General features: G+C 58.5%; 1 protein-coding gene across 1 annotated transcript; it reads right to left on the bottom strand.

Annotated features, from left to right (window-relative positions):
* Positions 1 to 2780: 2780 nt before the first annotated feature.
* Positions 2781 to 12553, bottom strand: CSK (C-terminal Src kinase). Its single transcript, XM_080351074.1, has 13 exons — positions 12396 to 12553; positions 7254 to 7330; positions 6775 to 6888; positions 6241 to 6353; positions 5732 to 5951; positions 5305 to 5398; positions 5163 to 5228; positions 4936 to 5035; positions 4702 to 4792; positions 4340 to 4413; positions 4045 to 4240; positions 3773 to 3859; positions 2781 to 3701 (listed from the first exon to the last, which is right to left on the bottom strand). Exons 2-13 carry the CDS (start codon positions 7266 to 7268, stop codon positions 3519 to 3521), a joined length of 1353 nt encoding a protein of 450 aa, XP_080207200.1. The 5' UTR covers positions 7269 to 7330; positions 12396 to 12553; the 3' UTR covers positions 2781 to 3518.
* Between the last annotated feature and the right edge of the window lie 4179 nt (positions 12554 to 16732).

The following is a 16732-nucleotide window of genomic DNA, read 5'->3' as shown; positions in this document are numbered from 1 at the left end:
CCTTATCAGAAGAGGAGGGTAGCCGGGCAGGGAGCAGGTCACAGCACAGAGCAGGGGGTGAAGGTCTGGGAGGAGAGATGCGGTTGGGGGGTGAGGAAGAAGAGGGAGGCAATTGGGGTGGGGGGGGGGCACCCAGTGACACAAATACAGCTGGACAGACACCCAGAGCATGTAAACAGGCACATGGGGAGAGCATGTGCTGCTCTGCTGGCGGTGACGGAGAGCACGCCCGGAGCAAAGGCACACGCAGCCGCCATACGCGCAGCCGCTCACACGCACAGCGTTCCCACGGGGCCCTGCCCAGCCTTCCCTTCCCGGAGCGCTCCCAAACAAAAACCAGAGAGCGGAGCTGGAGCGGTGAACGACACCGAACGGTGCTGGGAATGGCTTTGTACATCACGCTGAAAACAGTCCTCGTGACAAAATAATATCACGAAGGGAGAGGAGGCGCAGGCAGCGCAGGGATGCTGGCGAGGGCTGCCAGGGTTTCGGAAACGCGCACGTCAAACACGGAGCAGAAGGAGCCTCGTCAGGGCATAATTAGAGCTGGTAATTAGCTTCAGGCAACACTGAGGGAATTAAGTAGTGGGCAATTTGGTTTGCAGCCCTGGGAAATGGGCAGCAGTGAGCAATCGCTGCAGCTGGAATTGCGCTGGGAACAGCTGGGAGCTCTGGTTTGCTTTGGAGTGAGTCTGAGTCTTTATTTGTTTAGAAGAGGGAGGCTCGATGCATTTCTGGGGCTTTCTGGGCAAGGGGGATGCTGAGCCACATTCTAAGCAGGGATCTCAACCAGGGATGCAGAAGGGAGACACACGAGGGCTGCCAGAACTGGAAGCTGAATTTTCAGGAGCTTTTTAAAGCCTGTGTCTCTGTCATCTTTGCATGGAGTGTAGCAGCAGTGCAGGGAGAGGCAAGATGCATGTCCTGGCCTGTGGCATGGGCACCCTGGTGTTGGGCAGCACTGGCCGTGCAGGCAGCAGCAATCGCTCCCTGCCCGCTGCTGCTCGTGATGATTCACATCGCAAACTGGAGGCAGGATGGGAGCTGACACAACTGGGCACAGTGCCCATCTCGTTGCTGAGGGGAGAAAGAGGAGGAGGAGGGGGACACATTGTGAGCCGCCACCCGACAGCCATGGTTATCCCCTGGGTGTCACACAGGAGCCGGCAGATTGTCCCCTCTTCCCACGCGAGCGGCGGGGAACAAAGCTGGTGCACAGCCTGCTGGTGGGTTCACAGCTGATGGGAACAGCCCCAGAATCCCCAGGGATATGTCCCCTGGTGCGGTACAGCCTGTCCTGGGCTCTGCATCACTGGGCAGTAGCCCAAAGCCGGGGGCATCCAGAGACAGAAGCCAGGAGCAAACAGCCCTGTGTGGGGGAAACTGAGGCACGGGCACTGGCAGCAGGAGGGGCTTGGCAGGGTTAAGTTCAGCTCTTGCCCTTGCATGGGGTACAGGGAGTCGTTCCCCCTGGATCTGACATCTGTCCTTTCTCGGCATCCTCCAAATACAGCCCAGGGGATGGTGAGGATGTCAGTGCAGCACCAAACACCCCCAAACTCCCCTCTCCTGCCCACAGTCCTGGTGATCGGCACCATGGTGCCATTTAGAGGAAAACCAAAGGTGTGAATGAGTTTGGGGTGAGGTTTCACCCCCTTTTTCCCGAGGCTGGCAGGGTCTGTCGGCCAGCAGCAACCCCAGGCGAAGGGAGCAGAGGGGATGCAGTGGGGACCAGACCAAACCTCCTCTCTGCTTGCTGATGTCTGCCGTGACACGAAGCTGCTACTTATTTCTCAGGATTTCAAAAGCCATGTTTCTTACAGGCTTTGCCTGGAAATGACTTTAATCTTCATAAGCCCGAAAAGTAAAGCTGCTTATATTGCTGGGGCCTGCACTGGGAGGAATGGGGGAGGGTGTGGACAAGAGGTGGGGGGTTAGTCTGAGGGAAACGAAACCCTAAGGTGCATCAAGCCCCATCACATCTCTGTCCCATCTCCTCCAGACATTGGGACATCCGGAGGCCTTAGGAGAAGGGGTCAGGAGCACTCAACCTCTGCTGCCATCTCCCCCTGCACCGGGGGCTCTCAGGGGCTATGTCACTCTATCTGCCATCCCAGCCAGACCTGAGCGGTGCCTGCTGTCCCAGCATCTCCTATTTTAATCTTTGACCCCCCACAAGAAGAGTCTCAGCCCAAATACTGGCCCAAAGCAGATTGAGAGCTCCCTCCTCCCCACCACGACCCAGGCAACCGCTGAAGCCAGTGCCCCTTGCATCACTTAACGCTGAATAATTCCCTGTGGATGAAGGGAACTATTTTAAACCTGTGTGCCAGACATCACCTCCACTCAACACCCTTCAAGAGAGCAGGGATGCTGTGGGGACACCTTTGGGTTCAGGACATGAGGGGTCCCATCTTTAGACCCTTCATTGAGGCAAAGAGGGCAGGGAACAAGGTCTGCAAACTCCAGCGATCAGCCCCAAAACGCATCCCCAGGTCTTCCCTGCCTGGTCCAAGCATCTCCAAGGGTGGAAGACAAAGCCTGGCTTAAAGAGGAGCGTTGCCATCACTCAGCAGCTTCATCACTGTCACAGCCTCACCAGTTCTCATGGCTGGGATGGAGCCAAGTGGTGCCCAAGCTGCTCATCTGACCTATGTGGGGATCCTGGGCAGAGATGGGGATTGTTCCCACCTTGTACCCTGCCCGGGGATCCCAGGACCCCAGGGTGCTGTGTTCCCCCCACAAGGGACCAGAGCCAGAGACAGAAGGGCGTTGAGGCGCGATGTGCCGCGTCCGTATGGAATGGTTTGTCTTTATTACAGATTTAATCTCACAGTCGGTAGCATTACATGAGAATAAAGCACTGGACAGGACTGGAAAAAAAGGCCTCTGGAGACAGCATGCAAACATTGCAACGAGTTTAAAGCAAAACAACCCAAAAGAAAAGCGTCTCGCGGGGACGCGGCCGCGCTCTCCTGACCGGGCAGCGAGTCCAGCGTCTCCCCTTTAACCATCACTTCTGTCGCTGGGGTTTCCTTTTCATGTGTCCGTTTCATTGGCTTATTTATTTTATTATTATTCTTCTTTTATTAAGCTTCTTCTCTTTTTTTTCTTTTTTTTTTTCTTCTTTTAATTACATTAAAAAATAAGATTCGTACTTTAGTAAAACACCCAGTGCTCAGCTGGGCCCTGCTTGAAATAATAAAAAAACAACCAAAAAAACAACAAAACCCCCCCAAAACTGAGAAAACAACAACAAAAAAAACCACCCCAAATTCCAAAAAGAAACGAGCCTGGGAGACCAAAACAACCCCCCAAACACCTGACTGAAAAACAAACGAAAAAAAAAAGACCAATTTGGAAGTTTGGAAGCAACCGGGAGAACAGGGTGCGGGGGAACACCCCCGGGGCTCCCGCCCAGCCGCTCCTGGTGCCGGGGCCGGGCGAGGGGGACGCCCAGAGCCCGGTGTCCCCCAGCGTGGGTCCCCTGCGGCTGGCGGGGTGGGGGAGCCCCCCCCTCACAGGTAGAGCTCCTTCTCTTTGATATGCACTAGCTGTTCGCGGAGCTGGTGGAAGGACGGCCGGTGGCTGGGGTCCAGGGTCCAGCACTTCTTCATCACCTCGTAGACGACGGCAGGGCAGCCGTCGGGAGCATCCATCTTATAGCCCTTCTCCACGCGGGGTACCACGTCCTTCAGGGGCTGGGGGGACAGGGGAGGGGGTCAGCCCCCCGAAACCCAGCCCTGAGGGGAGGGGGGTGGTCCTCACTTACGATTCTCGGATAAGGCACTCGCCCGAAGGAGTAGATTTCCCAGAGGAGGATCCCGAAGCTCCACACGTCTGACTTGGTGGAGAATTTCTGGAGAGGGGGGAGAGCAGCCCCGTCAGCAGGCTCAGGCAGGGGTGGGGGACAGATCTTCCCCACCCTCAGAGCATCTGGTTTTAGGGGTCGGGCAGTGGGAACTGGGGCTCCATCTCTGGGCGGGCAACCCGTGATGTGCCCAAATGTGGGTCCTTGTACCCTGGGACCCGCTGCTTGCTCACCTTTTCTCTAAGTGCTTCTGGTGCCGTCCACTTCACCGGCAACTTCCCCGTGTCCTGTGTGGATGAGGCTTCCTTGGTCAGCCCAAAATCGCTGACCTTGGCAATGTTGTCCTCCGAAACCAGGACATTCCTCGCTGCCAGGTCCCGGTGGACAAAGTTGTTGGCTTCCAGGTACTCCATGGCTTCACAGACATCTCTGGTTGGGGCGGAGGGGAGAAGGGGCTTAGCCAGACAGCCCCAAAATGCTGGGGGCTGCAGTGCAGGGCGGTGAGCATGGCCAATTTGTGGTACTTACAAGGAGAACTTGAGCAGGCAGTCTGCACCCAGGACTGACCGTCCGCGCGACCGCAGGTAGTCTACCAGGCTGCCCTGGAGAGACAGAGACAGATGGTGGCACCAGGGCCAGCGTCACACCCACCACCCTGCCCGATGTGGGGCAGGACCCAGGGACAATGTCCCTCCCACATGAGGCAGGACCCCGGGGACAACATCCCCCCTTTGGGGCCAGTGATGGGGTATGGAACAGCACCCTCAAACATCGTGGTGGCCACAGGGAGATGTCATCTAAGCTGGGACAACCCTGGGGTGAAGCCCTGAGAGCCTGGGTGGACAAAGGGGGCAGAATGGGAGGGCAGGTGCCCAGGGTGGGGGTCTCACCTTGGCCATGTACTCGGTGACGATGTAAAGGCCGCTCTTCTCCTCCACGATCACCCCCAGAAGCTGCACCAGGTTGCTGTGCCGGAGCTGCCTGCGTGGCACAGGAGGGCTCAGGGTTTTGGGGAGAAAAGGGGCTCCCGTGGGCCCCACAGGGCATCAGGAACAACCCGCTTCTGCTTGTACGCAAAGAGGTCCCCCCATCCCACGCACTGTGTCCCCCCCAGTGACACTCACGTCATCACGGACGCCTCCGCCAGAAAGGCTTGCGCTGTGGCGTCATTTTTAATGCACTTCACGGCGACTTTGTTCCCCCGGTAATCCCCCAGCATCACATCTGTGGGAAGCAGAGACAGCCACAGGTGGTGCTGAGGTCACCGCGGTCTCCCAGGGCCCCACCATCACCTGGGGGGGCCCCCACCCCCCACTTAGGGTCACTGCAGTGCTGGGGCCATGGGTCTCACCTCCAAATTCCCCTTTGCCAATGATCTGCAACAACTTAAGGTCCTTCATGTTGAGGGCCCAGCCGCCTGCGGGGGGTAAAGGGAGAGTGAGGAGGGGTCTGGGGGAGTCCCCAGGAGTCAGGGCAGGGTCATGGACACTCACTGCGAGAGAACTCGTCCTGCGCTGCCACCGTCCCCTCCATCACCTTCGGTTTGATGAGGCGGGTACAGAGCCCGTCCGCATCCGTGGTGTAATGCTGGGGGGGAGGTATGGGGATGAGAGGCAGAGCTGCCGTGGGGCTGACACCCTCGGGTGGGGAGGCCCCGCCAAGGCCATGCCAGGCTCTGGGACCCCACCAGGTGGCAGCACAAGGCCTCAGATAGGCCAGGTGGGGGCTCGGGGGGGTTCCTGTCCCTCTGTCCCCAGCACATCTTGCCTTGCCCCGTCCCCCAGGGATCTGTCCCCAGCAGCCCCATGGGGTCACAGAGAAGGTCTCGCCATCTCCTGGGCTCCAGACCCTACAGCCCCCCCACAACCTCAGCCCTATGGTCCCCAGGCTGGGGACAAGGAGCGCTGGCAGCTCCCTCACCTCCACCAGCTGCATGAGGTTTTCGAAGTAGACCTCCTCGTCGATGCTCAGCTTGCTGGAGGAGTAGATGATGCGGTAGTGCTCCACCTTGCCCTCGCAGCTGACGCACAGCGTGTAGTCCCCGGGGTAGTTGGTGCTCTCCCGCACCAGGAACAGCCCCGTCTCGGGGGGGTACAGCAGCCGTTCCGCCTGCTCCCGCGTGATCTTCCCGTGAAACCACCTGCCACGGGGCACACAGGGCAGCTCAGGGACCAGGGATGTGCTGGCCCAAGGGTCGGACCCCTGTGGGGCTGGGTTTGGGGGTGACGGGGATGCGGGACAGCTCTCATCCCCACCCACCCAGGACACAGCTCCTGCCACAGCATCCTGCTCCCTCCTGGTCCCCAATGCAGGACTCAGCCCCTCCACACACCCCTGGGGGCTTCCCCTCTAGTTCCTCCAGACTGGGGGTCACTGGTGGTGCTGGAATGCGGCAGGGACATCCAAATGATCCACCCGCGGATACTCACGGCATGAGGCTGAGCTTGATCCCAGCTTTCACTCCTTCCCGCTTCTGCACGTAGTTAGCGGGGATGATGCCCTCCCGGCCCACCTTGTTTTTCGCCTTGTACCAGTTGGGGTCCTGCAGGGACAGCAGCGATGTCATGATGAGCCTGTGGCCCCTGGGAAACGCCAGTGCTGGTGGCCCCATGGGGGTCACTGTGATTCCCCCCCGGCTGCTGGACAAACCGCAGCCCCCTGACCCACAGCCCCTCACATTTCCTCCTCCCGGAGCTGAGCACAGCATCGTTCCCCAATTGTGAGCCTCATCCCTCCCTCCACCTCCCAGGAGGCACTGACATTTCGGGGAAATTTTAACTAACAAGGCTGTGAGTTAATTAACCGAGTGCATGGCCCGATTCCTGCCCTGCTGGCTCTGCGAGACTTCCATCGGGACGAGGGGATCCCACTGGCATGGCAAATGCAGTGTTGTGCGACACAGAGATGCTCCTGGCATCCCATGGAGATCCTGGGATGGGGCCGGGGGGCGGTGATGGCCGTACCTTGGTGACAGCGACAATGGTGAGGACATCTCCTTTGCTGAAGGGCAGGTCCTGCTCGGCGGTACCGTGGAAGTTGTACTTGGCGATACATTCTGTACCGGACGGCCAAACGGCCTGGACGGGGAGAGGTGGACGGTGTCAGAGCCCGGCTGGGCACATCTCCCATCCCTGGCCCCCCAACACTTGGGACCAACCCCCCCACGGGCATGCGGGGCTCCCGTCCCTCTGAAGCAAACCCAAATGGGATTTTTGGCAGCACTGGGAGCTGAGAACGATGTTTTTTGGCTGGGACGGGGACAGGGAGAAGGGGGTGACACACAAAACTGCAGGTCCCCATGGTTCTGGGCTTCTGCAGGGGCACAGGGGGATGGGGACAAGTGTCCCCATGTCCCTCCTGAGCCCTGGGGGCATCTCTGAAGCGGATGGAGAGGCTGGAGAGTCCGCTCCATCCCTGCCTCTCCTCTCTGCCCAGTGCTCACCTGCATCCCTGACATCTTCTCAGGAGGTTGGGGGGGTGAATCTCACAGCGGGGACACGTCACTGGGTACCATGAGACCTGGAGGGGGACAGGACAACTGAGGAGCAGGCAGGGAGGAGGGCTGTGCAGGATGATGCAGATGGAGCAGCCCTCCACGAAGGATGCTCCCCAGGCCACATGAGCATCTCTTCTACCATCAAGAAGGGAACGGGGCCTGTCCAAGGCGCTGCCTCCAGAATGTCCACAACCTGATGTGAAAGTGGTCCCCTGAGGGTCCCCCGCAACTGGGGACCGGACCAGCACGGAGCTGCTCACCTGGGTTATCAGGTATTTGCAAATACAAAGCTTCTTCAGAGGGGAGACTCTACATGTTGTGCTGCCACATCTACATCAACAATCCGAGGAAAAAAACAGTATATTCGGAGGGATGGAGGTGCCCAGGGATGGGGAAGGAGCAGAGACAATCTCCAGGCCCGTTCCCAAACCCAGGGCAGCAACTGCACCACGGTGACCAGCTGGGAACCAGCACTGCGAAGTTCCAAACCCTCTGCCTTGCAGAATCTCCCCAGTCTCATCTCACAAAGCCTCCTCCATCCATCTCCGGGGGCTGCCAGCAAGGCAGCTCATGGTCCCTGCAGCACCAAGGGGGAAACTGAGGCATAGGGCAGCGAGGGGATGCAGGCAGCAAGGAGCAGCTCCCCCAAGCCCCAGGCTCACGCCTCCCTGAACATCCCATTCCCCTCCCTGGCACCCCGGGGGCTGCACAGCCAAAACCCCGCTCTCCCACGGCGCCTGGTGACCCACGCATGGAAACATCCAGCCCCAGGACCTTCCCAGGCCTGGGATCCAAAAGAAATAAAATAAATCTATTTCCTGCAGGATAAAACCCATCTGACACACAGGAGCCCCCGCCGGCTCTGAAACCCCAGGAGGTGCACTGACGGGGGTGCTGTGTTCCCCCCAGCAGCACCCTGCGGCCCTGGGCTGGGTCGCATCCTGCCCCGGTGTGTGGGCGGGGAACAAACCCGGCTTTATTCTCGCCGCTTCGACCCTCGGGAAGGGATGAAGTCAGCGGCACCAGCATCAAACCCAGCTTTCTTGGGCTGGGGCAGCGGGGTCACAGCGGGATGGGGGTGCGCAGGATGCAGGGGGGGCATCTCCCCCCACACACCCCAAAATCGTCTGTGAGTTCAGTAACTTATTGCATCGATTCGATGCTACCAGTGGTCACCGGTCCCAGCCCTGCTGTCAGCAGCGCACTATATTCCGGGAAGGAGGAACTGAAACAAGGAGCAAGGCCGGCAGAGGCAGGAGGAGGAAGAAGATAAAGGGCAGAACTGTGGAGAGGAAGAGCGCGAGTGCAAACATGGCCCCGTTTCCACCACAGCCATGACTGGTCCCCTCTGGAAAAGGTGTCACGCTGCCACCACCTCCCTCACTGTCCCCCAGAGCGGGGACACGTCACAAGTCGCTGCATTTTTGGCATTGGAGAGGAGAAAGTAAGGCTCAGACGCTAACCCAAAGGACAGAGTTCGGGGACCCGAGCGCTGGGGTTGCCAGTGAAGCCCATCACTGCAGCGTCTGGGCACCGTGTGTCAGGTCAGTGCTCTTCCCAGCCAACTCCGGGGCTGTTGATGAAGAAAAGCCTCTCGAGGTGGCACCCAAACCCAACCTGATGGCACCAACGAGCCTGGGGACGCTGCTATGGAGGTGGCCAGGACGCCAGGGAGGGATGATGCTGGACCAGAGAGCATCAGCTGAGAAGACTGCTCCCCAAAACAGCCCTGGCTCAAACTCTCTTCGTTTTCAAGCTGATTTTTGGTTACAGTCTCAATTTACACCTGGCACGGAGCAAATATTTCAGCAAAGGGTCTGGATACTGCCCATCAAAATGCAGCCCAAGAAAACCAGGGAATAAACTACCCCCCTCCATCACTCCTTAGAGGAAGTGGGCTAAAGCCTGGAGGGAGCTGGTTTAAGAAGAGGTGCCCCATTCCCCATCCGACACCCCCTGGGATGCCGAGCAGGAGCCGGCCCTGGGTGTTGCTCAAGGAGCTGCTCATCCCCAGAGCGCTGAGTCAGCGCTTCCCAGCGGCTGGGCACTCCAACACTGCTATTTTAAAACAACCAAAAGAGAAAAAGCAGCAGGATGGAGGCTTCATCTCAGATGTGACTCCAGCCGGAAAATCCTGGACAAGCTTTGCCCAGCGGAGCTGGGTCGGGATGCCGGGAGCGTCACCTGGGTGCCCACGGGTCCATCCCAGGACCGCAGCCCATCTGGCGTTTGGAAAACCCATTTTCCACCCTGTGTGAGAGCTGGATCTTTCCAATCCTGATGGCCAGTTGTTTGGGCTTTCAGCTCACGAATGTCACCAGCATTTATATTTTATAAGCACAGAGAAGATACAAAATTTATAGCCTGCCTTTGGGCCTTCGAGTCGTTATAAAGAGTATCTTTTCTCCACGCGCTCCAGCCGGCTCCAGCTTCCTGGGACCATGGAAATTCGTGGCATTGGGCAGTGGCATTGTTATAAATATAGCACAAGAAATTTGCTTATCAGTTTGACGGGGGGAGGCGGTTAAGAGCACTGGGAACTGCCCTTTGCAGAACCCCTGACGCCCCTTCTGTATTTCAGCACAGCCCTTCTTCCTCCCGAGGGCGACTTCTAAGCACCAGCCTGATTTTTTTCTTCTTTAATCGTTACCTAATTTCTGCCTCATAGCCGAGGCTTTCCGAAGAGGAGGAAAACCACACGCCCCCAAAAGCACTGAGCTCTGGGGCCGCTGCCAACCGGCCCCCTGAAGGCACCGCTGCCTGCGGTGGCCTCATGTGACAGCCAGCGGTTCCTGCCGAGCGCGTCACCCGCCGTCACCCAGGCCGGCCCCAGCCTCGTGCCCGCGTCCGCTTCCGCCATCCCGGCTTCTCCCTGCGGGATGCTGAGGTGGGAGAAGGATGCAGCGATGCCGGTGTGGACGTGGAACCTAAAGGCAGCATCCCCTGCTTTCCCCGCCAGGAAAACATCGGCATGGCCCGTCCTCTCCTCAAGCAGAGGTGCTTCCCCAAAGGGGGTGCGTAGTAGCAGAAGTAAGCTTGAAAAAAATAAAGAATAATGAAAAGAAAGAGGCAGGGAGCCACCCAAGCAATTCAGCACAGCCAAGCGCCAGGTTGGGCTGTTTTCAGCCTTGCCCAGGGAAGGTTTCACTCCTCCTGGAAACGCCCCATCCTCAACGACAGGGTGGGTTGGGGGAAAGATGCTCCATTTCCATTTCAAACCCAATTAGCCAGAGGGTAACAGAGAGCAGATCCTGCCCAGTATCAGTTAGGACAACCCTGTTTTAAATACAGTTTAGTTGTAGACAGTAGAAAAGCTCAATTCCCGTCAGAAATAGGTGTGTGGGCACCATCCGCATCCACCTCTCTCTGCTCATCCATCTCACCCTCACCAAAGCATCTCAACGATCAACAACCTGAGTTTCTTTAAACTTCAACAAAAAACCAACCCCAAAACAGACAACATCGTTATTCTCTCCAAAAGATCTTATCGCCTGTTATTACATGTTACATCTATGATTACTCTAATCGAAAGAAAAACCTTCCTCCTTTATCTCATCAGTGAGCTGGCTGCGCTCACAAGAGAGGGTTTTGCTGCTGGTCTCTCAACCCAGCCTCAACTGTGTGCCCCGCCATGGGAAAGGGGGATGGCTTCCTTTCCTTTTCGGGTTTTTTTTCTTCTTTTAAAAAGAAAAAGAGAAGATGTTGCTGTTCAGACCACAGAAGGCACCTGGGGGATAGTCAGAGGCAGGTGGAGGCCTGCAGAGATGCTCCCGGCCTCCCCATCGCCGAGGGGTTTTCCTGGTCCACCTCTTTCCTACAAAAAAACCTCATCGAGGTGATTTTGCCCCCTTGTTACCCCACAAATTGCCCCAGCATCCCAGTCCCTGGTCCCGGAGGGTGTCAGGGTGTCCCCAGGGACGGGCACGTGGCGTGCAGGGGAGCGGCTGCTGGGGAAGCTGCCCCAGCGTAAGTCTGGGGCACGCCAGGATGCAACTCAAAGATTTTTTTGCAAATACCCACCCAAAATGGAAAAGACAGGGGGAGGCAGCAGTTGCAGGGCAAAGCACACCCCAAAACTCCCTGGGTTCACAGGGACAGCATCCCAAGGGGCTTATCCCAGTGCTGCTCCCCATCCTGAGGCTTTGCTTCACCACTACTCCTTTCTCCCAGGGATGCTCCCGAAACCTCCTGCATCCCTCTGCCGCACTGCCATGGACCGCCCCAGCCACTCTCCACCTTGCCATGATTGGGACGAGCTCCTGCGTGGGTCTGGTGGGAACAAACCCCACAGGAATGTGGGGGGCAAAATCCCCTGGTCCCGGGAGGAAGGCAGCCGTCCCCCTCCTCCTGCTCTCGCACCTTCAATTGTAATTTTTTTTTACTCTTTTTTTCCGCACAATGGCACAGCCCGTTTCACTCTCGATAAACCTACGACCAACAGCCACTGCTATAAATAACCCGTCACCGCCTTATTGACCAAAAAAAAAAAAAAAAAGAAAAGACAAAATAAAAGCCCATTGCTGCCAGCCCATTCTGACGCCCGAACTGAGCTCCCTCCTTCCACCCCAACCGCTCTCAAAAACCCCGCCAGCAGCTCCCGGTACCCAAACGGCCCCGGCCTTTGTATGGGATGGGGATGGAGCGGAAGGAAGAAGAGGCAGCCCCCTCTCCCGGGAGCCGGTTTGGTGGGAGGCGACAGAGGCGACAGCCCCGCCGGGGGAAGGGGATGCTGCGGGGTCGGTCCCTCGCTCGCTCCATCCCCGGAGCTGGAAGGATGCGGCCCCCGCGGCGGGGGAATGATGGGGTCCCTGGGGACAGTGGCTGAGCGGGAGTAGAAGCGGCCCGTGATGGGGTCACCCAGCGGGTCAAGCGGCACGGAGGCGGCCGGCCTCCTCCGCATCCCTCCCGCAGCCCCCGGCCCGCCCCGCAGGCCCCATTGTCTGCGCTCCGCCGCGCTCCCGGCCCCCGATCCGCATCCCCCCGCAAACACAGAGGGACACGGGCTGGCGGGGGGGGGGGTGGGCGAGCACCTCCCGATGCCGTGTCCCCCCCCTCCCCGGGCAGCGGGGGCCGGGGAACGGCACTCACCTCCCTCCGGGCAGGGGGCTCAGCCCGCCGCCGGCTGCTCCATGCGGCGCTGCCGGGGGCCTCCGCGCTCGGCTGGGCCGGCGGGGGGGCGCGGGGGGGCGGAAGGGGCGGAGGAAGCCGGAGCCGCCGGAGCAGCCGCCGCCGCCGCCCGGCGGGGCCGAGCCCGGTGCGGCGGGGAGCGGGTGCGGCGGGGCTCGGGGGCGTGGGGGTACGAGGGGAATGAAGGGGAGAGAGCGGGCGCGTCCGCCGCGCACCTCGGGCCGGACGAGGGGCGCGGGGTCCGCCCGGGCCTGCTGGAAGGAAGCGGCGCCCGGAATCGGAGCGGCCGGAGCAGCGCGCCTGCGCCGGCACGGCCCGGGTCGGTACGGAGCGGCGCGGGGCCGCCACCTGCCGGGGACCGCCGCACCGCCACCGGGACCCGAACTGGCTCGGGGACTGTGACCCGCACCGCCGCCGGGACCCGAACCAGGAACTGCGCCGGGACCGCGACCCGAACCGGCACTGGGATCGGGACCCGCAGCGGGAATCGCACTGGGACCCGCAGCGGCACACAGCCCCGCGCCCTCGCTTGGGTTCCTGCATGGGCCAGGGCGCCTGCTCGGTGGGTACTTGCGTGGGCACAAAGTAGTACTAATACTACATAGTAATACAAAACCAACACCAAATAATAGTGACCCAATAATAAATATTAATAACCCATTAATAAATAATAATAAACCAATAATAAAATGCTTAAATATCAAAATAATAATATGACATGATATCATGATGTATATGATGTAATATCTAGATGGTCTTTAAGGTCCTTTTCAAGCCAAAGCATTCCATTCTATAATATAATCACTACAACGACAACAATATCAAAAATTATGATGATGCTAATAGGGGTGAGGGTGGGGGGTCTGGCTGTGGCAGGGGGGACAGGGAGCAGGGGTAGTCCTGGGTTGGGCACCTCCCCACGTCTCCTTCCCGGGCTTCACTGCAGCACCTTTGGGAGGCCATGGGGTGAGGGCAGCACCTCACTGCGGGCAGCTGCCTGGGCTCTGGCCTCCCTGAAAATGTGGTTTTGGTGTCAGGGGCTGTTCCAGCAAGTGAAGAGGATGGAAGGAGCGATGGGAGAGGGGAAATGGCATTTGGACATCATGGCACGTTTCCTTATCCCCCAAGGTGGTCGGGTATCTGCTGCATCCCCAGCACATCCATCCCTGGGGAAGAGTGCAGGCTCACGAGTGCTGGGCCCAGGCAGCAGGTCCGTCGGGGACCGGAGACCCCTCGCTTTCTTCCACAGGCTGCTGAAACACCGAAGCGCGATGGTACCTCACAACATGGAGGTGGCTGTCACTTCCTGCCCTGGCGCTGCTGCAGCCATGTACGGCAAAGCAGGAAGCCCAGGCACTCACCTCCCTCCACTTTTTGGCTACCCCTTGCTTCTCCCCATGCTTCAGCATCCCTCCCACCAAGGTACGGGTGACCAGAAACCAGCCCAGCCAGAGGGGACAGTGCCAGCAGCTCCAGTAGCCCAGGGAAGAATGCCATTGCGTGGGAAGAGATTGCGGCTGACTTCCCCGCATTGAGTGAGATACCCCCAAGGGTTGGGGTGGGGGGTGCAGGAACCTTTCACACCTGCCTCACCCCTCTCCTGCTAGATAAGGGGCTCTGGGAGCTCAGGAAACAAGCCTGAGTCCTAGGATGGGAAGGGAGGATGCTCTCCCTGGAATGAAGGGACCAAGAAGACTTGATGGAGAAGTCTGTGAGGGGGACTGCAGGGAACAGGGAAGGTGAGGGGACACAGAGAAGGAGATCCCAGTGGCTCAGGAAGTGGATTCCAAAGCCCGTCTTATATTTGGGGAGCATGTCCTTGCTCCTACAACGCGTGGGAAAGAGCCTGGGACCCACTGCTGGAATCAGGCACCCCAGGACCTTCATAGCCCCAAGCTTCCCCTGGGGACTCGCAGGTTTGTTCAGCAGCGGGGAGCTGAGGAATGGGCTCATCCTTGTGCAGCCCCTGAGCAGAGTGGTTCTGGGAGGAAACGAAACCAGCTCCTGCATCTGTTTGCACCAGAAATGCTCCCACAGATGCAAGCCCAAACCCACCCACGCACGCATCGCTGCACCCACCCAGGCTTGCACATGCATCGCTGCACCCATGCACGCTCACAGGCACAGGCCAGGGACCCAGGAGAAAGAAGGTGAGACTCAGGTTTTTTCCCTCTGGGTATTTCCATCAGCGGGTGGGAATTTCGAGCAGATTTGTTGCGTGACAGTAGCTAGAAGTCTGGAAGGACCCTGAGGCTGGGCCATGCAGGAGATCCAGAGGGAAATCCTCTGGGTGCAGCTTAATGCAATGTCCCAGATGGGATTTCTCCCAGGAAGGGTCTTGGCTTGAGGGTGGGTGATGCCCTCGCTGGAAGGATGGATGTGGAGGAGAGGTGGATGGCCACCTCCTTGCCTTGCACCAGGAGAGGGGGCCCTTCAGCTGGTGGGAATCAGCAGGAAAAGGAAAAGCAAAAAAAATGCAAGAGAGGAGGAGCTGAGAATAAAATCCCGACCAGGCGGTCTTCCTTTGCTTAACGGAGCAAAGCATGGGCAACAGCCCGCCCTGTTGATCTGCCTCTTCTCAGCAGCCACAGCCTGATTTAGTCTCTGTTGAGCAGCAGGTTTGGTGCCTCCGAGGGATTCAGGCAGCACAGGCTGGATGAACGGTGGGCAGGGAAAGGGGAGGGTTACTGCCTTGGATGTAGGAGACAGCAGAGAATCCACAAGCACCGGCTAGGAACATCAGAGGAAAGCTGGCCTGAAAGCTCTCAGCTCATTCCACCCTCCAGAATTTACCTTCGAGCTGAAAAAACCCCAAAGGGAACCAGGTTTGGCTGGTTCTGTGGCTCCCAGAGCTACAGGGGTGATAGGGAATGTGGGATGCTCTGCAGGGGGGTTGGTTCCCTATAGATCCCCCTCCCCAAATGTGCCTCCCCCCAGAAAACTTCGAGCGGGGGTAAAACCCCTCGCTCGCCCTTGCTCAGCAGCGAGAGGCACTCGTGGAGCTGCTGTGACAGATGCCACGGGAGGGCGTTCATGGCCCAAACCCCAGCGGGAGGGGATAAAAATGCTTCAGAAGTGCCAAAGTGAATTAGGATCCTGCCATCCCCGCAGCACTGGCAGCCAGCCCTGGCACTGAGGGGGGCTTCTTGCTGCTGGTGCTGGCCCCAAAAACCTTCATTTCAAAGGTTCTTCCAGGGATCCCTCGTTCCCAGAGTGGTTTTAATTAAAGCAGAAGGGGAGCAGGTTGGGGACGTTGCCTCTTGCTGGGTGGCTTTTCACCTCCTGTGTGGGATCAGGCTGGACGCCCTGCTCTGCCTGCGTCCCCTCATCAGCATCGGGGTGGGGGGGGGGTGTCAGCACTAGCCCTATTTTACCCACCCCAATGAGGTTCAGGGAGCTGATTTTAGGGGCACGAGGGCAGAATGGTCAACTGGGACCTCTTATTATGGGGCCAGTCAGTGGGTGGTATATGGAGGGAGACAAGAGCCCATCCCCTGTGCAACCCTCCTGGATCTAATCTTGCTCCGTAGCAGCCAGTGCTGCTCTGTCACCAGCACACCCAGCACCAGCTTTGGGGACACACAGGTGACTGCCAGCCCCGGCTGCGTCACAGCTGTCCATCCTGTGTTCTGGACTTGGGAAGTCCTTGAAACCCCACAGGCTTTTGGCTCACACTGCCAGTGCTTGCAGGACTTGGCGGCCCTGTAGGGATGTGTCTCCAGGGCAGCTCCTCATCACAAGCCCTAGAGTCCCCTGTCCCACTCTTTTCCTTCCCATCAAGGAAAACCATGCCTACGCCAGGGTTGGCGGACAGCCAGATTTGAGGGTGTTCCATTTCTCCAGCAGCCCTCTGTATGCTGGGAATGGTTATCATCTCTGCATCCTCATTGATCCCTTCTTAACCCAGGGACAAACTCCATCCTTACCTGCTTTCATGTTCTCTGACTAATAGGTACCTTGTACCTCTAATAACACGGGGCAATCGATCGGCCCAAACACCGTCTCCTTTCCAGAGTGAAGACGATGGTGAAGGGTGGGAGGAGGAGGAAGGGCTCGTACCGCTTTGGAAGTCCTCGCAATGTAGAGACAGAACCACTTACCAGGTTTAATGTGTCCAGCTCTGTCATCTCAAGCTCTGCTCCATCCACAGGTCCAGTCTGGTTTGAGCAGATGACCAGCATCCTCTCCAACCCACTGCAGAAGGAAACTTCACCAAGGGAAGGTCCCAACCAGATCCAACACCCAGAAGCTGTGCAGACTTGGAGCCTAAGCAGAGATTTTCTCCCCCAAAAGGCAGA

The sequence above is a fragment of the Nesoenas mayeri genome (genome assembly GCF_963082525.1).
Source record: "Nesoenas mayeri genome assembly, chromosome: 11".
Classification (NCBI taxonomy): Eukaryota; Metazoa; Chordata; class Aves; order Columbiformes; family Columbidae; genus Nesoenas; species Nesoenas mayeri.
Note: the sequence above shows the minus strand (reverse complement) of the source record. Positions and strands in the feature narration are given on the sequence as shown.